Source organism: Lynx rufus, unplaced genomic scaffold, assembly GCF_022079265.1.
Source record: "Lynx rufus isolate CCGP_SWC_20201006 ecotype Redwood Valley unplaced genomic scaffold, mLynRuf1.p SCAF_16, whole genome shotgun sequence".
In the NCBI taxonomy this organism is placed as follows: domain Eukaryota; kingdom Metazoa; phylum Chordata; class Mammalia; order Carnivora; family Felidae; genus Lynx; species Lynx rufus.
The window spans coordinates 50,820,134-50,843,304 of NW_025814830.1; the positions used below are offsets into that span (position 1 = coordinate 50,820,134).

Below are 23,171 nucleotides of genomic sequence, written 5' to 3' on the forward strand. Positions count from 1 at the left end.
CGGGAAGGCTTTGTACGTGGCCTGGGGTCTCTCCCGAGGCTGAGGGCAGCCGGGCCCGCTTGTAGCAGGCATCCAGCGGCCACTGAAACCGAGCCTTGGGCAAGTCGCTGCTTCCCCCTCACTGCCCTCCTCATAGTTCCCCCAGTCCCTTCCTGCTCCTCCTGGCCTCTCACCCTTGAAATTCACCCGGATTTAATCCAGTCTCTGCCATGTAGCCCTGATGGCTGATTTTGGCCCTCCCTCCTTTGGACTCTGATGGCACTGGTCTGACTCATCTCTGGGTCCTCCTGCTCCAAGCCTCCAGGGCATTACTCCAGGGCACTGTTCTGGCCACTGAGATGTAAGATCTACAAAGGTAGTGGCCATGTTCACATCTGTGTCCCCAGGGCCTGGCACAGAGCAGGTGCTCTGAAAATACTAGTTGAAGGAATGAATGGATCAGTGATTCATATGGTCATGCCCTTAGCTCCCTTCAACCCAGCCACCCTCTTGGGGAAGTTCAGTTGGGTAACAAGTTTTCTCAGGAAAGAAACAAAGGCTGCTGCCACCTACCTTCACCAGTGCATGGGCCTGTTGTTTGTCCCCTGCCCGATTGGACACAAAAATGACCACTGTCAGCATGAAGTCATTGTTTACTTTTCCAAGTGGCAGATAAACTGACTGGAGGGCAGGTTCAGAGCCACAGTGTAGACAAGAACCTGGTAAATGGAAACTGAACAGTTAGGGCGGCATCTCTAGGCCCTGGGGAGACAGGAAACCCACCAAGGTAGAGCCTGATGACAAGGACACAGAAGCCACAGCTCATAAAGACGTGGCAAGCACTCAACGACTCTGTGCTTTCAGAGAGACGACAGCCATCTATACTGATCCCCTAGTCTCTGTAGGTAATTGCGTGCTGCTATGAGTTTGGAATAATTTTACTAGAATCCATAAAAAATTCAAAAAAAAATTCCTCTTTACAGGTTTACAAAGAAATTCAAGAGGTCAACCAAGTTACAAAAAGGAGGAGGAAGAAGAAGAGGGCAGGAGGCGATCTTAAAAATTATCTCAAAACATCGAAGCTCACTCAAAAGTCACTTCCTGTACAAAGGCCTTCCCAGGTTGGTATATCTAAACAGCGCCCCTGTCCTATGTCTTTATTTACCAACAGTCTCCACCACTAATTGTAACACAGGGAGGTCAGGGACTTGGCCTGTGGAGTTTACTACTATGTATCTAGCGCCTGGAAGAGCCTGACGTGTAATAAATATTTATTGTTGAATGAATGAATAAATGAATGAATGAATGAATGAATGCATATCTTTCCTATCCTTTTTTTTTTTTTTTAATTTTTTTTTCAACATTTATTTATTTTTTGGGACAGAGAGAGACAGAGCATGAACGGGGGAGGGGCATAGAGAGAGGGAGACACGGAATCGGAAACAGGCTCCAGGCTCTGAGCCATCAGCCCAGAGCCCGACGCGGGGCTCGAACTCACGGACCGCGAGATCGTGACCTGGCTGAAGTCGGACGCTTAACTGACTGCGCCACTCAGGCGCCCCATATCTTTCCTATCCTTAAAGGAGACCCCCCTCAGTGAAATCACTAATCATTGTAATGTGCAGACAATCATGAAGTTACTGAATTATAACTCACAGCTGAGTTTTACATGGTTTCACTTCCCTGCCCCTTTGCTCACCTGTGTGAGCAACCAGTTGGAACAACCAGTTGGAATTAGAGCAGCTAGCCGGCCTCCATCTGGGGGGGATGCAGGTTTGACATGGAACCTACTTTCCTTCCGTGAATTGACTCCCTCCAGGTTCAGACCCAGTCACAGCCATCTGAACATCCCTGCATTCCACATCTGCTTAACTGGCGCCCCATGAAAACCACCCTCCTCTGGGTCTCAGGATTGCTTGTGTCCACCTTTCTCTAGTCGAGGCCTTCCGTGGTCACACCTCTGCATATTCTCATCCATTTAACCCTCTCCACGTCTTTTATGCCAGGTCAGAGGTCATTTTGGCCTCTATAGCCATTGAGGAGATATCGATGGGGCCAGCTTTGCCTCTCCCTGGGTGTGTGACTGGGTCAGTGTGCCTGGGGTGGGGCTAAGGTGTAGTTGGGGGAGGTCTTCATTCTGCAAACGTCTCTCACACATGGAACATACTTTTTGCAGCTCCCAGAGGGAGACAGGCCCCTGTTCTGGGAGAAACGGAGCCTAGCAGCTCAGGGGAGAGCACAGCCCTGGGGCAGTACCTGACTCCAGACAGAAGCAGTACTCCAGGGGGCCCAGGGCCGAGGATGTGTCGCAGAAGATGGCGAAGCTTGTCAGAACCGTACCCTCCTCCGGAGTGATGGTGCAGGTGAGCACCTCGGGGGGAGACACAGAGCCGATCACATAGGTGTCCTCCCCATAGGCATGCCCCGTCACTGCTGGGGAGTGAAGACAGAGGGTGTTTGGGGGGCTGTGTGAGTCAACCGAACTCCACCATGCTTTAGGATCACCCCGGGAGCTTGTTAAACATGCAGGTTCCCAGGCTCCTCTCCTGACCCCCAGCCTCAGACCTCTCTGGAGGTTCTGGGGTGGGGACCAGCAATCTGCACATCTGACAACTCCCCCTAATGCAGGTATCCTGGGGTCTCACTTTTGTGGGACTCTTTTTTTTTTCCTTAATGTTTACTTATTTTTGAGAGAGAGAGAGAGAGAGAGAGAGAGAGAGGACAAGAGGGGGAGGGGCAGAGAGAGAAGGAGACGCAGAATCCAAAGCAGGTTCCAGGCTCTGAGCCGTTCAGCGCAGAGCCCAATGTGGGGCTCGAACTCAAGAACCGTGACGTGAGATCGTGACCTGAGCCAAATCGAACACTTAACCGCCCGAGCCACCCAGGCACCCCAGGATCTCACATTTTGAGAGTCAGTTTTTCATCTGTAAAACAGGGCTAATATTAGCAGCTTCCTTGCAGTTGTGGTGATGAGGAAGTATATTGGGAAATGAAAGGATTTGCTCAAGATCACGGAGCTAGTAGGAAGGGCCATAGCCAGAATCTAGAAACGGGCTGACCCCACAAAGCCACGCTCTTTCCAGGCCTCCACAGCACTGCGAAGAGCCCACAGTTACCTGCACCAGTATCCCTCACCACCTGATACTTCAAAAAGAGTACGTGCCTGGAAGAGCTGGGCACGAAGAGAATTTTCGTCGGTTAAAATGAATTCCTTAGCCTAGACCTAACTCAGAAAGTTTGGGGCAAGCCTTGGAGTGTGCGTTTTAAACCAGTATCCCTGGTTGTCCCAGTGTGGGTGGTCCGTGGGCCACTTTGAGAAAAACCGAACCAACTGAATCCATCTGGAAGAGTAATCCCCTATTGTTTGTCTTTCTGAGAATCTACATTTCCCACCGCACTGGCTTGTTCAAGGTGAGAACGACCTGGCAGGACACGCAGACCGCACCAGAATGATCTGTCTCATCCACCCTGCATAGTGCAGTTCGGAGGCGGGAAATGGAGGCACCGAGAGTTTAAATGCCTTGCCGCCAGCTAGAAAGTGGTGGGATGGGGCTGACACCAGACTCTGCATGTGGTCCTTGACCCTGCACTGATGTCCCACATTTCTGGGTTTCTGAGTTTGCCTTGGTTCGCTTTCGGCAGACAGGCGGAACCCGTGCCGGGGCCTGCGGGGAGCCTTCCGCACCTGTGGCTCTGATTCGGAGGGCCTGGCCCCAGGTCTGCAGGAAGGAGCTGTTCAGCCGCAGCGTGGACGTGTTGCTCTGAAGGAGGATTAAATCCCTGGGCCAAAATCCTTGAAGTCTGCAGGCGGGTGGGAGAGGCTCCACCTGAAAGAGAACACCACCCAGAGCCCCCGAGGCTGCAGCCAGGCTGCTGGACCTCCACAGGGCAGTGGCTCCTTACCCTGGGGAGGCCTTCCAGATCTGTCTCTGCTGCAAAGGCACCACCCGCTTCCCCAAGTCAGCCCAGAGACCCAATTTCCAGCCTTGCTTAGGTCATTGTCTGAGGTCAGTTTCCCTTGAAGGAGAACCTGAGATGGGGATTCACCGGCAGCTCATTTCCTGCGGGAGGGCCCTTGGGAGAACCAGAGGGGAGAGGGAAGCAGAGTAGGGCACAGAATGAACTAGGCAGGGAAGTGATTTCAGGAGGTGTCCAGCCAGCCTCAGTCCGATCCCAGAGGAAGTGACGGCCACATCACAGAGGTTGTCAGAGGCAAGGGGCCTGGGCCATTAGACACCCCCAGCCATCAGTTATTGGCCAGTGGTCACTCCACAGCAGCTGGGGACCATGCATCAGCCTAGTAAGAGGGCCCGGGCTGCGGCACCCGTAGCATCTGCTGTGATGTTTCTCCATTGTTTTTGCTCCCTTGCATCCATTCTCCCTTCTGCCCAATGCCCTGGGTTTCCTCTGGGGAACACCCCCAACCCCCACCCTCCGGGTGCTCAGTACTGGGCATGCGACACAGGTCTGGTCAGTCAGAGTGGGTGATTGCCAGTGTCCTCACCTTCTCCAGCGGGGTGTCATCTAAATACCAGTTGAACACGGCCCCTGGAGAGCCGTCCCCCATGGTGACTCTGAGCACAGTGTCTTCCCTGGGGTTCCCAGGTCTGCAGTTCTCCTCGCAGCTGAAAGGGAGACAGAACGCAGTGAGGAAGCTCACTCAGGCCTCCTGGGCTGGTCTTTTGTCCGGTTCTTCTCAAGTCCTTTGAGAAGGTGGCACAGGGCCTTTCTTCTGGTGGAAGATGGAATAAAGGCAACCCCTGCCCCAACCCAAACCAGGACCTATAACGTTGGTCAAGGAGAGGACTTGTGCCTGACCGAATTCCCACTTCATTCAGTGTGCAGGACAGTGGTGTAGAAAGTGCATGAAGTCCAGTGTCCTCAGATACTGTCCTTGCCTCTTGTGAATGGTCACCTTGTATGAGTCACTTAAACTCTCTGAGCCTGTTTCCTCACCTGCAAAATGGGGAGTTAAGAACGATTTCTGTGACTCCCTCTAGCTCCAATAATAAAGGAATACTGTGGTTTTATTGCCTGCGTGCCACAGGTTATAAATGATTTGCATCGTTACTCCCTCATCCAGTGCTTACCACAACCCTAGGAGCCACATGTTAGAATCCCCTTGTCAGAGCCAGAAAACCTGGCTCACAGAGCTGGCGTGATTTGTTCCCGGGTCACACGACTCCTGAGTGGGGGAGGGCAACACAAACCAGCATGTCTAGGTTCGATTCCAGGGCCTTCTCTATAGCATCCCGCTCCCTCCCTTGAGCCAGTGAGAGATCCCTTTGGCACCTGCCGTGGGTCCAGCCCATCCCCGGGACCTCTCAGTTGTAACTGCATAGCAGCTGGCAATCTCCCTCCTGTCTTCATGTCTGTCCTAACACCGATGTGCTGGACATTCTCTGTTTGTCCCCCAGCCTGCTCTCCATCAACTCTGTGGCCCTGGGCACTAGGAGGCTAATCTCTGTGGACTGTGTCACCCACATTCCTGTGCCGGCTGGCTTCTGCTTGGGTCCAGCAATGGGAGGCATTGGCTGGGGATCAGAAGGTAACAATGGGAGGGCGGGAGGGTATTTATTCACCACGGTCCCTGCCCCTTAGCAGGTGGGCTGCTGTTGGCAGTGGCTGTGCTCCTCCAACCAAGCCCACAGCTCCTGTTGGGGGCCGCCTCCCCTACAGCTGCAGCTCCCAGGGTTCCCGGGACACCATCCCCCTGCTTACCTCTGTAGTCCTCAGAGGGAGAGTGGCTTCCTCCTGTTGTAGTCCTGCACTGTCATCCCTGGCTTGTTCCCTTATCCCTGCCCACGTCTCTCTGTCTGGGCCCCACCCGATAGACCAAGCCTCCTTCAACCTTCACTTTGATGCAAGAGCTCAAGCAATCTCCCTGAGCCCACTCTTGCCCTCCTCCAGCCTGCTCTCCACCCTGCTGCCGCCACAGCGTTCTGTACTAGGACAGATCATGTCCCCAGCCTGCTTGCAACCCTTGGGTGGCTTTCCAGAACTCTTCAGAATCGTGTCTTTATTTATAACCCACGCGGTCCCACCAGAGCCAGGCCCTGCCTGTTCTCCTCGTTTCTTCTTGCTCCCCTGTCCCCCTCCATATGAGCCACACCAGCCTCTTTCACGTCTGGCTTATTCTGTGCTCCTCCCTTTGTCACCCATATTCCCTCTCCAGCCCCCCTTTTGCTGCCAAGTTAATTCCTCTTCCCTCTTCACATCTGGGCTGAGGGAAGCCTTCCCTGCCCTGGCTCTTCGGTAAACGGTGGCCGAAGGGACATCATTGCTGCGGGAGTTTGCTCTCGTGCCCCCACCTGACTCGAGGCCTGAGTTCCAGGGGTGCAGACACGTAGAGACACTGCTCCTCCCGGTTCTCCAGCTCCCCGCCCCTCCAGGTGGCCAGGCGCAGGGTGACAGCGGAGCTGGGTGGTGGCAGGCAGGACGGAGGAAGCACCAGCTCCCCCTGGTCCACACGGAGCAGCTGCCTCTCAACACAGTAGCTCCACTGGGCCCAGCAACGTCCTGAGAAAGAGGGGCAAAGGCTATGATCATCCAAGGACGCTTCCGGTCTGGGTTTTTAGAAGAAAAGAGTCATAGATAAGAAAAGCAGCTCCAAAGAGAGAGTTTGATTTTTAAAAACACTCTCACTTGCAGGGTGAGAGGATGACGCCGCAGAAGGATGCTTCTGGGGAAATGAGCCGCCCTTCACCCTGACCCTGAGCAGACCCGCAGGGTCTGTCTGCTTCTTGGGCACCAGCGACCTGCACTGAGGACAGGCAGGCATATAGTAGGGGAGGGGGGCGGGGATATACAGCTCTGCCTGGGGGAGCATCCAGGACAGCTTCCTGTCCCTGGTGTACCTCTCATACCACGTGGAAACAACTGTCCCTGTGGGTACACTGGGGATCCGGCGGGCCGTTCTCCCCATCTGGGAGGACACACGCCATCTCCTGCTTTATGATACTGGCTCAGTAAGTCTCTATCCCTCGCCCTTCATCTGTGTTGATCGATGTTTACCCATCAGTCACCTTGCTCCCCCTGCCCCGAAGTTTGGTAGTCATTCGCCGGACGTGACCTAGGGTCGGGCCATCAGCTCAACCACCCAAACTGTATACCTGTATCCTCTGTGAATTCAGATAGTGAAAACTACTATTCCAAAGAATGTCCTGAGCACCTACCAGTGGATATCAAAAGGCTCTACATTTTATATGACTTGACCCAGTTATTCCATTTCTTGAAATTTATTTTTTATTCTCAAAACTTACTTCTGAAGGTAACCACAGATGCAGATAAAGGCAGAACTACAAGGATGTTCATTACAGTGTGGTTTATATACGGGCAAATAATTCCGAATAACCTACGTGTCCAAAAACAGGGTACCAGTAAGTAAATGACCATACATCAACTTTGACAGTCTATTATGCACTTACTCTCTTATGAAATCAAGACAGAGAAGATACCATGGCATTAAAATATGCAGGATGTATTGTTCAAAGAAAAAAAAATCATAAAAATAGTAAGTGTGATATGGATGGCATTCATTTCCGAAAGAATGTGTACGTAGCTAGGATGTATCCCTATAAAGCAGGACAACCATTTCTAAGAAGTGGGTACTGGTGCTGTCCTCTTGGTTTGTCAGAAAATGCCTCCTCACTTCTAGACTCTCCCAGTGACATACCCAGCAAGGGCAAGGAGGTGACAGGAGGGATCCACCCAAAAGGGAGGAGTTGTTTTGTTTTGTTGTGCTTTGTTTTTAGCACTGATGTTGTTTGTGGGGAAAATAAAGCCTATTGACTTTTAGGGTTAATCCTCTCAATGCATCTCTGTGTTGCTGCCTTTAGGGCTCCCTCTGCCTTGGTTTGCCACTGCTTTCCCCCAACCCCACCCCACCGTCCCCACCCCACACCCGCCACCTCCCATTTCCATGGGATTTTCAATCTCTGGCACATGCAAAGCACACAAAATGTCAAGGATAAGTAATGCCTGTGTGAAGATTAAAAAAAAAAAAAAAAGCAAAGCGGACCTCTATCCATTACTTTGTGGTGAGATAGGACAGTTTCAGAGCTCTAAGGCCACCTACCGCATGACCACTGGAAACGTAAATCCTTGTCCCTGTCTGGCCAGCCCAGAGTCACGGTCGTGAAAGGATCCACATACTGGCCAGGCTCCACGTACACCTGCCTGTCCCCTTTCTCTCTCTGCAGAAAAAGCAGCTGGCTGGTGAGATGCCCCTCCACAATTGGTACCCTACCTTCTTCCCCACAGCAGTCTGTGCCAAGGGTAGTCGCACCATAAGGCACAGAATGGAGACAGACCCTATGTGATCCACCTGGCTCTCCTCTGGAGGTGGGTCACTGGGTAAGTAACTTTAGTCTGAACATGGGCTCAGTGCTGAGTGTCCATCATGCTTCCAACTGTTACTAGGGCCTGCTCTGGGCCAGGCCCCATGCTTGATGCCTAGAGATACAAGAATAGAGACCTGGGCCTTGCTCTTCAGTCTAGGAGGGAAGATGGACAAGGAAACTGATGACTAAAACACAGAATTCTAGCTGCTACAGGAGAGGGGGGCCCAGAGAATTACGAGAACGTGTAAGAGGGAGGCAGTAGGTTGAGAACATCTGCTCCTCTGAAGAAGGTTTGATAGCATTTGATGCCTGGGTTGCTGTGGATTGAGAGAAGCTAGTGATGTCCTTCCTCTTTCATCTGGTGCAGAGGAGGACACAGAGCTGTGACCTCTGTAAGGGGGGCAGCCAGTGTCAGGACAAGCTTCCCCAGAGAAAAAGACTACAGAGCTGTTGTGAAAGAGGAGGAGTGAGGGTGAGCTGGGCAATAATGGAGTCTGTGGGTTCTAGGAGGAGGGATTGGCAGGCATATGGTGTGTTCCTGGAGTAAGTTCTGGCAGGACCTATCAAACAGCTGGGCCTAAAGGGCTTAGTCTGGTGTAACAAGAGGCTACATGGCAAAACTCAACCCCTTGTAGTCTCCCAAGCCTAAGAATAAAACCCAAACCCCTGTCTTGGCACCTAAGACCTCATGTGATCGGGCCTCTGTCCATCTCTCTGTAATCTCCTATATGCTCTCCCTCCCCGCCCACAGGCCTCAGGACACTTCTAGCCTCGGGGCTTTCATATCTGTGCACCCAGAAAGCTCTTGTTCCGCTTTCCAGCAAGGCTGACCGTCTTATCTTCAGGTCTCCACCTGAATGTCCCATTCTATGAGGCCTCATCCGATCACATTTGCTAGGCCATGCTGTGTTGGTTGTCACTGCACCCTGTTGCTTGTAGTTAAACACTTACCACAATTCCTAATTACATGCTAATTTGGTAATTTCACCCACTAAGCTCCAAGAAGGCAGGGGCCACAGCTGTTTATTCACCTTTGTGTCCCTAGTCCCTAACACCAAGCCTTGACATTGTAAACGCATAGTCTTTGTTATTGAATAAAGTATGTGCATGGACAATGTCAACAGCAACGAGTCGGGCCTTAGTCCTGCTGTAAAAACTGAGGAACATGGGCCTGCTTTCTCATTTAAGCATTAGCAGCTATAAATTTCCCTCTGAACATTGCTTTAGCTGCATCCCACAAATTTGGATAGGTTATTTTGTCATTAACACTCAAATATATTTTAATTTTCCTTGTGAATTTTTTTTTTGATCCTGATTCTTTTTAAGTGTGCTCTTTAATTTCCGAGATGTCTAAAAGGTATGTACGTATCCCAGATATCTTATTACTGATTCATTATATAACACTGTTCTGGTTGGAGAACATGCTTTCTGTGATTTCAGTCCTTCTGGATCTCTTTTCAAATGGAAGAAACCTCCATGCTTCCTAGTACTCTGGGTATTAGCACCAATAAGCCAAAACTCAAAACTAAAGCAGAGTTTTCAGACATCTTTTTCTCGTGAGGTTAAGTGTTTAAAAAACAAAACAAAACAACTCACATTCTTTCTCTTGGCGTTTGTTCCAGACGGTTCTCGCACACTGGAAGGAGCTGTGAACACAATGAGAACAGGCGTCAGACTTTGGTAGGTGTTTATAAGGTTACCAGAGGGCAGAGTCAGAGGGTGTGCTGAAGATGCCCTGGGGAGATCCACCTGTCTTGGAAATGAGTTAGGGAAATTTGGCAAGCATTCAGGTCATCAAAATGGGTAAACACCCAAACCATCATGTCCACCACTGGACTGAAGACACGTCTTCGGTTGTTAAGAAAGAGTCAGGCAGTTGCCAGTGCAAATAAAACACGAGATTTAGAGACCAGCATGTGGCTGTATGCTGTTAATGTTTAACTACCAGTTAAAGGGTGGGGAGTGGGGAGCCCTGATTTGTACCATTTACTACTTCCGGTGGTGTTTGTATTCCCACGAAGGCAGATTTCAGGCTACCGAGCTGACCTCAATGATTATAGAGCAAGAGATGCACAGAACCAGCTCTGGCAAGCTGCTAGGGGCCGGCCTCAGCACACCACAGTGCATTTCTGGGTCTTCCTGTTGGCCTCTTGCTGGCTGTGTGAGCCCAGGCAGGTCAGTTATTCTTTCTGAGTCTTAGGTTCCTCACCCACGACAAAAGGCAATCCCTATCCTCAAGGCTCCAGGAGAGCTGACTGCTGTGTTTCTATACCATTGCATTGTAATCTGTGTACGTCTATAAAGAGGGTTAGTATAGCAAGGTAAAAGAAAATGGAGCATGTACACTCAGTTGATATGCCCTGAAAAATCATCGAAATGTGAATATGGTAATGTCTAGTTAAAGTGTAATGATTAAGACAGGAATGTATTTCATCTGCACTGGCAGATCCGTGGGAGTCATTAGGCTCTCGTGTCCTGGTTAACATCTGGGTACTGTTGATCTTTACAAAATTCTCTCCCAGTGAATTCTCATTCTGAGAACTCTCACTTCGAAGGTCTATAAAATTATGTAAAGCAAAGCTAAGATGCCAGACACAGAGATTCCTTCTTAATCTTAAGGCAGATGGGCCAATAACCCGGAAGGAAGAAATCAAGAGACGTAATTGCTGCCTCTGATCCTGCCATGAATTAGCTGAGTGACTTTTGGAAAGGCAGTTCACCTCTCTGGGCCTCACATTCCGTAAGTGGAAAAGGAGGGCTGTGGACAATTGCACAGACATCTGATGGTTTTGTCCCCCAGCCAGGCATCCGTGCCCCCCTTGTTTTGGTAACAGCACTTACGGGCGATTCTTTCCCCCGGGAAACATCCCTCCCCTGCTCTCAGTCCTTGGTTTGGGTGACGCCACCCCTACAGCATGTTCCAGGTGGGCATGTGATCCTGGTCTCCCCAAACTGAATACCACTTTCCCCTGGTCTCAGTACTGGGTCCAGGAGGGAACATGAACCAAGCTTGGACCAGTAAAGGGGGCCTCAGGACTTGGGCTAGAAATGTCAGCAAAGAGGGACTCCTTCTCCTCTAGGGTTAAGTAAGGATTGAAGCCTGGAGCCATCTTGCTACTGATGGGAAGAGGGAATCAGAATAAAGCCAACATAGAACCAAGAGATGAGAAGAGGCAGATTTCTGACAATATTGAGTGACTGGATCTAGCTGTGCCTAAACCCTGGACTTTGCCTTTCCGTTTCTTTCTTTCTTTCTTTCTTTCTTTCTTTCTTTCTTTCTTTCTTTCTTTCTTTCTTTCTTTTTATTTTTTTAATTTTTTGATGTTTACTTATTTTTGAGAGAGTGAGACACCGAGTGTAAGCGGGGGGAGGGGCAGAGAGAGAGGGACACAGAATCTGAAGCAGGCTGCAGGCTCTGAGGTGTCAGCACAGAGCCCTACGTGGGGCTTGAATTCACAAACTGCAAGATCATGACCTGAGCCAAAGTCAGACGCTTAACCGACTGAGTCACCCAGGCGCCCCTGGCCTTTTCTTTTTGTGAGTTGATAAAATTTCCCTTCGAGTTGAGCCAGTCTGAACTGCTTTTCTGTCCCTTGCTAGGCAAAGAGTCCTGGCAAACACATTTGCTGTGGACTTTCAGCTCTGTAACTTTTAGCTACTGTTGGCTGCCTACCTACCAGCCATTACCCCACCCTTCTTCTTGGCTGCCAGAATCCACCTTCTCCCACAGAGCTGGAGGTGCTAGATACTTGCTTCCCAGCACCCCTTAGAGCTAGGGTACATGACCCCGGCTGATGGTATCTGAGGAGAAGAATGCTGGGGACCTGTGGGGAAAACTTCCCTCCTAGTAACAAGAGCTACAGAGGGGGAAACGGGCTTGTGCAGCTGCTGGATGATTCTGGATTGACCTGCGATGTTTGGAACCGCAGCAGCCATGTTGATGAGATGCAACCCTATGGGCAAAGCAGAAACTCTGAGGGTGGCAGAACAGAATAGCAGACTGAGCCTGGGTCCCTGCCGGTGACACTGGACCACTGAACCAATCCTGGAACTACTTACCTCCTAACTTCTCAGTATGTGACATCATAACGACCAAACTTAAAGCCACCTAGGTTGGGCCTCCTGTTGCTTGGAGCCTAAAGCAGCAAACTCGGATGTTTTAGAATTCTGTAACAGCGGTTGAATGTTTTACCGTGTACATGACAGCGCTTTAGAGTAACCAGAGAATTCTTAAAATCTACAGAGCAAGGTAAGCATTCAGAGCTCTGTTTTGAAGAGTCCCTCCCTGGATCCCGAGCAAGTGCGATGACCCAGACTGCTGGTCCTGAGTTTTATAGCCCCTTGCAGAAATTCCTTGCCTGAAACAGTGATGCTTCCAATTTCCAGACTCAGGTTTGAGAAGGCATTCCTCACCGTCACCGTGACCAGAAAGGTGCCTGTAATGCAAAAGGTGGAGACGTAAGGGTGTTGCAATAAATTGTTTAACTTGTGTTGAGACAGCTCTCCCAAGCTATGCTTCCTGGTCCGCTGACAGTGGCATTTGAATCTTTCATCCTGAGCATTTAATGGACCCCTGTTGTATACCAGGCATGGTGCAAGTCTCTGGGACACAGAGGTGAATGAAACATGGTCTTTGTCTCCAAGGTCCTTACAGTCTAGTATGCTTGCAGGAGACCAAGTGCCAACCATGGCAAGAATTGGCACGGGGGCATTGTGGACATGTAGTAGGGAGTCACTGCAATGATCATGGCTCATGGCAAGGCTAAAGCTAAAGTTCAAAGGACGAGTAGTGCTCATTGGTCAGGTTAGAGAGGAGATTCCAGCAGAAGAAAGGACATGACAGGACTTTCAAAAGACTGAGGAGCAGAGAGGGGAGAGAAGGATTTGTAAGACTCAGGGTATGTGTGTATCCCACCGTCCTCCCTCATGGGAAAAGGTGGTGGGTGCTATCTTCTTTTCTCAAGCCTAGAGAGGAGCTCATCAGAGGGGACCCTGGGAAAGGTGGATATGTGCCCTTTCAGATCCGGGACCCCCACGGACAGGTTCCTTTCTCATACTCTTGAAGGATGGCCTATGACGGGGTAGAGTGAGAGGGAGAGTGGGGGCAGGAAAGGGCTGCATTCCCGCATTTGGAAAACTACCGGTAGCTGGCCAAAGAAAAGGTGAGAATTTTCTGCGGACCAGATGTTTGTCTTGCCCCCCTCCCCAACTCAGGGACCTAGCAGGGGCCTCAGAAGCCCACAGAAGCTCCTGCAAGAGGCAGCTGCAAACATCTGCTGGGCTGGTGAGCATTGGTTGGCAAGCAAGGCTGGCCAGGACCGGGCCAGCGCTGACAAGTGAGGGTCTTCCTGCCCTACCTGGTGCCCTTTCCTTCCTCTTCACCCCCTTTATCTCATCCAAATCTGTTTTTCTTGTGGGGAGAAGAAGACTACTTACCATCTAAGAGTGAACCAAAACTTCACAGGGCATGTAGAGATTTTATCTATTATCCCCTGCCAAGCGGCTTTTGTAGACAACAAAAATTAATTTGCATTTGAATTATAGCCTATATAGTGAGTATGTTTTCCAATGTCATTTCATTTCACTCTGGATTCCTTTTGTTCCAAGCTGGACCTTTGATACCTGGCAAAGTTGTAATGGTCTTCTTCTGAAATCTGTCATTTAACCTATCTCTTTTGCTAAATCTGCTGCTTGAGGGCACTGTAGCCCCACCCCGGCACAGTATTTCCACCTGTCTTACAGACTTCTGAGATCCTTGGCGGGGAAGGTAGGCAGGGTTCTGGGTGGGCTGGGGACTCTGTGACCCTCATCACATTCCTGGCTGCTGACTTCACCACATTGCCCTGAAGGACTCTCTGTTCTCTCCAGATTAAATGCAAATGTCTCCTCTAGTCTCCTCCCTTGGTGGTGCCAGCCAGTCTGTCACCCTATCTCTATTCCAGCCAGCATTTGACTCTTCCTCTCTTGTCCCTCCCTCTCCCACCCTTGTTTTTATCTCTCGCTCCTTGAAGGGCATGGACTGCAGGTCCCCCCGAACCACACTCTCCTCTAGAAATGATGGAAAAATTGGAATCCTTCCAACTCTCCTCCAGTGGTTCTCAGTGGGGGAGATTTTGCTACCCATGACAGTTGGCAATGTCTGGAGGCATTTCTGGTTGTACTTAGGAGGCTGGTGCTACTGATATCTAGTGGGTAGAGGCCAGGCATGCCAGTAAACACCCTACAGTGTGCAGGACAACCCCCACAGCAAAGAACGATCCAGCCCCAAACGTTAGAAGTGCCACAAGTGAGAACCCCTGTGACTCTAAGCTCTGAGGGCAGATCAGATGTCTCTTCTTATTTTATGCCCCAGGCTGGATGCTGTGAACCCCATTTGTGTTCAGGACACACAGACACAGGCTGGCGGGACCCTGAACACCGAGTCGGGAAGGAAAGAGGAGGGAAATTTGGGAGGAGACCCACCCACCCCAAATACCTTCAAGAGGGACTGCCACAGGGTAAATCCCAAATGGTCCCTGGAGACTCTCTTCTTCATGGGAGAAGGTTGCATTGAGTCCTGCCACTTCAAAGGTCAGCCTCTCCGGTGCGCCACGAGCCACCGAGACGTTGACCAGTAGGTCTTGTCCAAGCTCCAAGTGGTCAGAAGCCCAGGAGGCCCATAGCCCTGACAGAGGCTCCGTGAAGGAGACTGTGATGTTCCGGGAGGGTGCAGAAGTGGTGTTGCTGGTGGCTCGGATCTCCAGGTGGTGCATCCCTGGGCCCATCCTTTGCTGGGCTGCTCTGTCCAGGGTCAGATTGTAGGGTAGCAGGCCGCTTGGTGTGGTGAACTCAGCCAGTGTTGTATTACCCGACAGCACAGTGTAAGTCACCCCTCTTCCTATGTGGGGTGAGAGATATTTAAGAATGTTGGCAACAGCCATGCAGTAGATTGTACCGAGACGGTTGAGACCCAAGCTCCAAGGTCAGATTCTGGACGTAGACATGGAGATGGTGTAGCCATAAAGACATGCGGAAGGATAGGCCCACCCCCAAGTCTTAACAGTGATGATCTCTGAGTGCGGGGTTCATGAGTGATTTTTCTTTTTGAGTCCTCTCTGCTCATCTGCATATTCTGCTCCGTGCTCTGCGTGTGTTACCCATAAACTTAAAGGTTTGTAATGAAAATATGAGGACAGGTTTGTCCTTGGAGGGTGGAAGGCTAACACAGGAGCGTCTCCCGAGGCGTGGCTGATTTTTATGCCAGAGAATTAGCCTCGAGTCTTGTCCTAAGCAGGAGCAGGTGAAGTCATTTCCTTCCACCTCCGTGGAAGACCGCCTGAAACCCTGCTCCACGGGAACACTCAGCCTGTTCACCTTAAGATGCGGCTCCCTTATAGGTTGGGGCCGGCTGTCCTACCTGGATGCTAAATACTGTGGTTGACTCTAAAAATCTGATTTAAACCACCAAATTAGGATTCTTTGCAACAGAAACCAAGCTAGGGTATTTCTTGTTTGAGCGATGACGATGCTAATGACGATGATAAAGACAATGACGATGGTACCTTCTGACACTCATGCTTACTGCTCCCTCTCCCCACACTTGGCAAACAGTAGGCAATTATGTTTGTAGGATAAAAACATAAATGAAGGATTATTTTAGGTTTCCCTGGTGCACATAGCAGCCGTCTTTGGCCAACAAGCACACCGAGACAGAGAGGAGCCCCAAGGACTGTTTAAGGACCCTGTGTTTAAGCTCCATCATATCTCTGCTGGGTGAGGCTCCAGGAGCTGTGAGGTCGGACCGAGCCATGTCCTCACCCCTGCAGCTCTGTGCCGCGCGGTTTAGCCCAGCAGGCTTCTGTCCGGATCTCAAACCAGACCTGTGCCTGGAATAAAGATGCTGCCTCAGGTACGGGTGGGTCTTCGTTGGTAGGGTCTCTACTGAGAAGAGGGGTGATATTCGGAATGTTTAACAACTGAAACGACATGGGTCCCAACCAAAGAGGATGGATGTTGTGATAAATCAGAATGAACACTGTGACCAATCAGAGTAGATGCTGTGACCAATCAGAAAGGACACTTTGACTAATCAGAATGGACATGACCAATTAAAATGGCCTCTCTGACCAATCAGATTAGAAACTGACCAATCACAAGGGACACCAGCCATAACATCTGCTATGGCTGTGGCAGTACGTGTTGCTCCATATCAGTCCTGATTGGGGGCAGCATCACTGTGCCAGGCTGGTCAACGCTGGCCTCACTGAGATGGGCTCAGGCCCAGCTGGTAGCTCTCCCGGTCCTATTCAGGTTCCCTAACAAGGAGTGACTTGGAAATTCTGTTCTGATGGGACTGTGGGTAAAGAAGGGCATCGGAAGGCAGAGAGCTTCACTTAGCTTACTAGCCTTGTGACTTCAAGCCAATTCCTGAACCTTCCCTCCATTTCTTCATCTGTAAAATGGAGATAATAATAGTACATACTGGGTGGGCTAGCACACGTGGAGTACTCAGACCAGTTCCGGGCACGCACGAGGTGCTAAATAAGTTGAACAGCTAAGAAACTAAGTGGATACATGAGTGCTGTTAGTATTTATTAAAGCCTGGGAGTTGGATGGATAGATCTGGGGAAAACCGAGGTTGCTCTGACCTTGACCATTTCTGTAGACTCACCTCCATCAAGTACCACCTGAATCCACAGAGGTTCCCCGAAGACAGTGCGGCAGAGAGGGCTGGCTCCCAACGTCGACAGACCGGAGCACCCAGTCACGCTGAGCCTTTCCGTCTTGTCTCGGATTGTCACGTGCTTCTGAGCCATCACATGCCACTCACTGGTTGTGCACTCGGCAAACACGATAAATTCCCCAGGGGCTGTGAACTGGTGGGTCACGTTGCTGGATAAACTGCCAGCAATAGTTAGCGTTGGCCATGTTGGGGACACACAAACACATGCATTCACACACGTGTGCACATATGCACTCACCTACCTTACACCTCCTCTGCCCTGCAAAGATAAACGGGTGAAGAAAGAGATGCTACGTGACCAAGCCCTTGGTGTTCACAAAGGTTACGTTGAGATGTCTAGAGCAGGTGGGAGTGGAAGAAATAGCAGTGACGAATCAGGGAGTTGAATATTTGGTTACACGTCCTTTTTCTGCCATTTATTCCCTCTGTGGCTCACATAAATCCCCCTCGTCTGTAAAATGCTATGCCCCAGCCTACCTTTCTGAACCATATTTTCCCCATCTGTAAAATGGGGTCATATTCCAAATGTATCAGAATGATAGATGCTTGGCTTCTCATTTCGCCAAGGGAACTGATTGAAAATCTCCAATGTGGCCCATAAAGACCCACGTGACCTCCCTTCTTGACCTCACCCCCATCTCCTGCCACACCCCTCCCAGCTGTATGTCCGCTCCGCCCTCTTTTCAGTTCCTGGAATGTGCCACCTCCCGTCTGCCTCAAGGCCTGCAGGTGTGCTGTTCTTTGCTGGGAAGGCTCTCAGCTCGTCTCTCTGCTCACACTCATGCTCTTCCTTTGGTGCTCAGCTTAAACATCACCTCCTCAGGGAAGCCCTCCTTAGGTTCCCCATAAAGGCAATGCTGTAGCTCGGCTGCTTCTCCTGGGTGACACTCATTCCTTGTGTGCTTGCTCCGCCACTGGCATTCTTCCCCGCTAGGTCGTCTGCACAGACGGTGTCTGTCTAGATCTCTGTTATAAATCCGGCACCTAACACAGCGCCTAGCATAGAGGGCGTGCTGAGAAATATTTGACAAATGAGCATATTTGTGAAAAGGCTTGCAAAACGGTAGCTGGATTTTTGGTGCCTGCCAAGAGTAAAGCCACCACCTGTCTCTTCCATTGATTACGACTTTAGGCAAAATTCAAAAAGAAACTTGCTGAGGACTCTGAAAAGTAAACAACAGCAGACAGGTTTGGGAGGAAAGCCCAGGCTTTAAGAATTACTCGTAAAGATGGGACTTTCCTGTTTTGTGTCTTTTTTCTTTTTTAATCTCCTTTATATCTTGGCTTTGTCCCTAGGGTACCCTGAGTCATGGAACTGTACAAGGAATGAAGAAAACAAAAACCCCAAGAGAAATCCCCTCTGTTTAGCCAAGAGAACCAGGAAAAGAGACCCAGTGAGTCTGAGGGCACAGCAAATAATACCTGGTTTTGTTTTGTGTCATTTCTCTTTTTTTCTCTTTTGGCCATGCCCTAGGCCGTTCTCCCTCTTGGAGCTGCACTGACAGTGTAGGGTGATGCAGACACCTAATTCCCAAGAGAAAATCCATCTTTGTATTCAGAGGAGCCGTGAAGAGAGATGTGTGGGAGCTGAAGATTGTGGGGGAGACCCTGAAAATGAGAGATGTGGAGAGGAGGGGCCCCCACTTCCATGAACAACCCAGCACAAACTATGAGCTCACTCACATATTATGCACGTGCAAAGTAGAGCCAAAGACACACAGCCAAGGCTTTGTTTGAGTCAGACTACAACATAACACCATCCTGAGTGTCCCATGAGCGGGGCCAACCCAAACAGGTTTGGAAACGACACCAACATGGGAACCACCACTCACAGAAGGCACGTCATAAAGTGTGGTCTGAACCTAACCAGGTGGGTTGCCTGCTAAAACAAAACAAAAGTCTATTTTCCAGAGGATTTTAACTGGATCCAAAGTCTCAGAACCTACTATCAAAATGTCCAGAATATAATCCAACATTGCTTGATGGTACACAAAGAATGAGGAAAATCTGACCCAATCTCGAGTGAAAACATAATAGATGTCAGCTTTCAGGTGACTCAGGGGTTGGAATTATCAGACAGACTTGAAATCAGCTATTTCAGCCATGCTCCATGACATAAAAGTAAACCCTCTTTAAATGAATGGAAAGCCAGACATTCTAAGCAGAGAAACAGAAACTTTTTTTTTAATGAAAATTTTAGAAATAAACAGTATCTGAAATAAAAAATTCACTGGATGCTTGCAATAGCAGAATAGTGATGACAGAAAAAAAGTCAGTGAACTTGAACAAAGAGCAAGAGAAAGTATCCAAGCTGAAGAAAAGATAAATTGACATCTTAATAAAATATTAAATTTTTAAAAATGAGTAAAGCATCAGCAACCTGTGTGACAATATCAAAAAAGAAAGCAGTTGTGTCATGGGAGGACCAGTGAGAAGAGATAGATCGGTGTAGAAAAATACACTGAAGAAATAATGGGTGAAAACTTACCCAGTTTGGCAAAATACATACATGTAAAGATTCAAGAAACTCCATGGATCCCACACAAAAGGGGAAAAGTTAAAGAAAACCATGCCCACACATACAGTAATAAAACTGCTGAAAATCAAAGGTAAAGAAAAAAAAATCTCAAAACAAGCCTGAAAAATGACACATTGCATATAAAGAAAACAGTGATGTGACTGACTGTAGATTTCCCTTCAAAAGCATGGCAGTCAGAAGACAGTGACAACATCTTTAAATGTTGAAAGAAAAGAATTGTCAACACCTAATTCTACATCCAGCAAAAATGTCCTCCAGGAAGTGAAGCAAAATAAAGACGTTCTCAGGAATAAAGAAATCCTCTAAGAGAATTTGTTGCCAAAAAGTCTATAAAAGAAGTGTTTAAGGGAGTTTTTCCAGCAGAAAAGAAATGATACCAGAGGGAAACTTTGAATTTCAAGGGTGAAGGAAGAGCACAAGTAATGGTAAATATTTTGGTAAATTCATAGACTGGTAACATTTTGGTAAATTCAGGCCCCTCGTTGGGCTCTGTGCTGACAGCTCAGAGCCTGGAGCCTGTTTCGGGTTCTGTGTCTCCCTCTCTCTGCCCCTCCCTGGCTTGTGCTTGCTCTTTCTCTCTCTCAAAAGTAAATAAACTAAAAAAAAAAAAAAAAAAAAAAAAAGAGAGAGAGAGAGAGATTTTCAATATATGTAAATGTCCTACATATGAGAACTATAATATAGAGGAGGGTGAGCAAAGAGACCTATATGCCAGTAAAGCTTCAACATTTTAATGAAGTAAAATATGAACTCCATATAGACTGTGTAAGGTTGGATATGTATATTGTAATCCATGAAGCAACTACTAAAAAAGTAATAAAAAGATCTATAACCAAAAAAGCTGATAGATATGTTAAAATGGAATGCTAAAAATATTCAAATCCAAAAGAAGGCAAGAGAGCAGAAGAACAGAGGGAAAATAAACAGAGGAGCAAACAGAAAACAAGAAAATAGTGGACCTAAATCCAACTATATCAATAATTACATTACTTATAAATGATCCAAACACACCAATTATTGTGCCAGATGGGATTAAAAAAAAATTCTCAACCATAGACTGTCTATAAGAAGTCCACGTTAAATATAATGATAAGGGGGCACCTGGGTGGCTCAGTTAAAGCAGCTGATTCTTGGTTCCAGCTCAGGTCATGATCTCATGGTTCATGGGATTGAGCCCTGCATTGGGCTCTGCACCGACAACACAAAGCCTGCTTGGGATTCTCTCTCTCCGATTCTCTCCCTCCCTCTGTCTCTCCCTGCTCATGTTCTCACCCTCACTCTCTCTCTCAAAATAAATAAACTTAAAAAAAATTAACAAATATAATGACATGGATAGGTTAAAAGTAAAAGTATAAAAGTTTCACCAGCAAACACTAATCAAAAGGACACTGGAGTAGGCTCTAATAACAGACCACGTGGATTTCAGAACAAGAAAACACTAACTCTTTTCAGTCACAGGAAGGATGGTTTTGAATAGCAAAATCTGGGCTGTTTTTCAGGGATCTTGCTGGGAAAAGCGACTCATTCCATTCCTTGAGCTCTCCTGCCAACCGAAAGTGCTCAGGAACGAAAGGCAGAGAAACGGACTTTTCCTGATTTGTCTCCCAGTGATCTCACTGGAGGCAGAAGACAGCAAAGTGCTTTTAGAAACTGCTGCCAACAAAGGGAAGATCTGCTCGGAGTACAAAGCAACGGAGGCAACAACGTAACATTTTTTGATGATCCTACGAGCCAGCATGCCATTCCTGGGTGCAAACCCAACAGAAATGCAGCCAAAACACGCGCTCCAATGTTCACAGCCACATAGTTTGTAATCGTCCAAAGGGGAAACCACCCAAAAGGACTACCGGCACCAGAAAGGAATAAGTAAAGCAAGGAATATCCATGTGATGGAATGTTCTACAGAAATGAGAACAAAGAAGTCACAGTTATACACAACAATATGGATACATCTCAAAAATGTACTGTTGAGAAGTCAGACACAAAAGAGAATACACTTTATGATACCATTTATAGAAGTTTCAAACGGGTCACACTGATCGACAATGGTAGAAATTGGTAGACTTGGGGGCCCCGGAAGGACTCTTGGGAGACTGGTCATATTTTGTTTCTTGATCTGAGTACGAGTTACATGGGTATAGACATTTCACTTTGTAGAAGTTAACTGAGTTGTATCTTTTTGTGCAGTTTTTTGTACATATTTATGCCTCAATAAAAAGTTAAAAAAAATTTTTTTTTGATGTTTATTTATTTTTGGGACAGAGAGACAGAGCATGAACGGGGGAGGGGCAGAGAGAGAGGGAGACACAGAATCGGAAACAGGCTCCAGGCTCTGAGCCATCAGCCCAGAGCCTGACGCGGGGCTCGAACTCCCGGACCGCGAGATCGTGACCTGAGCTGAAGTCGGACGCTTAACCGACTGAGCCACCCAGGCGCCCCTGCCTCAATATAAAGTTTAAAATTTAGTCTGACACTGCCACTCACTGATTTGCACATGCTGCTTTGATCGTTTACATTAATGGGATGTGGCTTTTCTTTAAAAAGAAAGAAAATGGGGAAGAGAGCTCACATGTTTTATCTTTGCTCAGAATGTCCAGTTGTTAAGAATACCAAGGTCTGTACCATTTTGTTAATGTCACTCACAAGTTGCTAGCCGGCTTGGTGGATAAAGCCACCTGACCAAATTGGGCAGTGTGGTAGAATGGAAAGGGTAGAAAGCCGGAAGTAAGGTCTCCAGAGCTCTGTCAGTCACCTGTGTAACCTAATGACTCAACCACTCTGAGTCTCAGCTCCCTTGTCCATACAATGAGGTGAGAGCCATTCCTGGCTGGGTCGTTGTGAGGTTTAAATGAGACCATGGCTGAGTAAGTACCTGGTATGTGATAGGCTCAAATATTGTGGGGTTTTGTGTGTGTATGTGTGTATAATAGGGTGGCATTTATGCCACTTAACCTCTTAAAAATAAAAGTAGTATATGCTTCTGTAATATTAATATAATGGCAACAATTACCCATTTTTAAGAATCAACTCTGTGCCAATTATTTTCTTCTTTGTAGTCCCATTTAGCCCTTAAAATTACCCAGTGACTATTAGTAACTCTTGTAAGAGTATTAACAATCACAGATCATGTAGCCAAATGGCCTAAATATTCTTAAGTATCCTCTGTAGTGGATGTGAGTCACCCAGATTCTGCACTTCAAGGCCGAGGTCTGCCCCTCCCCAGCACTCTGGTGTGTTAGTGGCCAAGGCCTCACAGATGAATCCATCTCCAGGAATTCCCCTTGGCCAAAGGGAGCAGCCTCCCCCCCCCCTCCCCTGCAGGGTGCCTTCCTGCATCCCATGGCTGCTCTGTGCCAGAGCGCTGAGGTTCCACTCTCTTGCCTCAGTCCCGTCAGGTCCCGGCTCTAGAGTTCTCTGTGGGGATGGGAAGGGCCTGTGTTGCTAGTGCATCCCATTGTACCTTCTGCCCCTGCTCCATCCTGGAACCCCCCTCCCCCGAGAAACCTGCTGTACCCCAAATCAGTTTCCTGGTGCCCAACCTACATGTTCTCCTAAAAACAATTTCTCCAAACTGGCTGGCATATCAAGG

At 48.6% G+C, this 23,171-nt stretch overlaps 1 protein-coding gene across 1 annotated transcript in view; it reads right to left on the bottom strand.

Moving 5' to 3' along the window:
• LOC124511519 (polycystic kidney disease protein 1-like 2) overlaps window positions 1-23,171 on the bottom strand; it is a 67,861-nt gene that overhangs the window by 29,262 nt on the left and 15,428 nt on the right. Inside the window, exons 6-15 of the mRNA XM_047078816.1 lie at window positions 16,972-17,201; window positions 14,797-15,198; window positions 12,680-12,757; window positions 9,918-9,967; window positions 8,057-8,174; window positions 6,291-6,498; window positions 4,484-4,604; window positions 3,665-3,806; window positions 2,236-2,412; window positions 553-698 (exon numbers count right to left, since the gene is read on the bottom strand). Of these exons, the coding sequence (XP_046934772.1) occupies window positions 553-698; window positions 2,236-2,412; window positions 3,665-3,806; window positions 4,484-4,604; window positions 6,291-6,498; window positions 8,057-8,174; window positions 9,918-9,967; window positions 12,680-12,757; window positions 14,797-15,198; window positions 16,972-17,201 (1,672 nt within the window). The remainder of the gene's footprint in view (window positions 1-552; window positions 699-2,235; window positions 2,413-3,664; window positions 3,807-4,483; window positions 4,605-6,290; window positions 6,499-8,056; window positions 8,175-9,917; window positions 9,968-12,679; window positions 12,758-14,796; window positions 15,199-16,971; window positions 17,202-23,171) is intronic.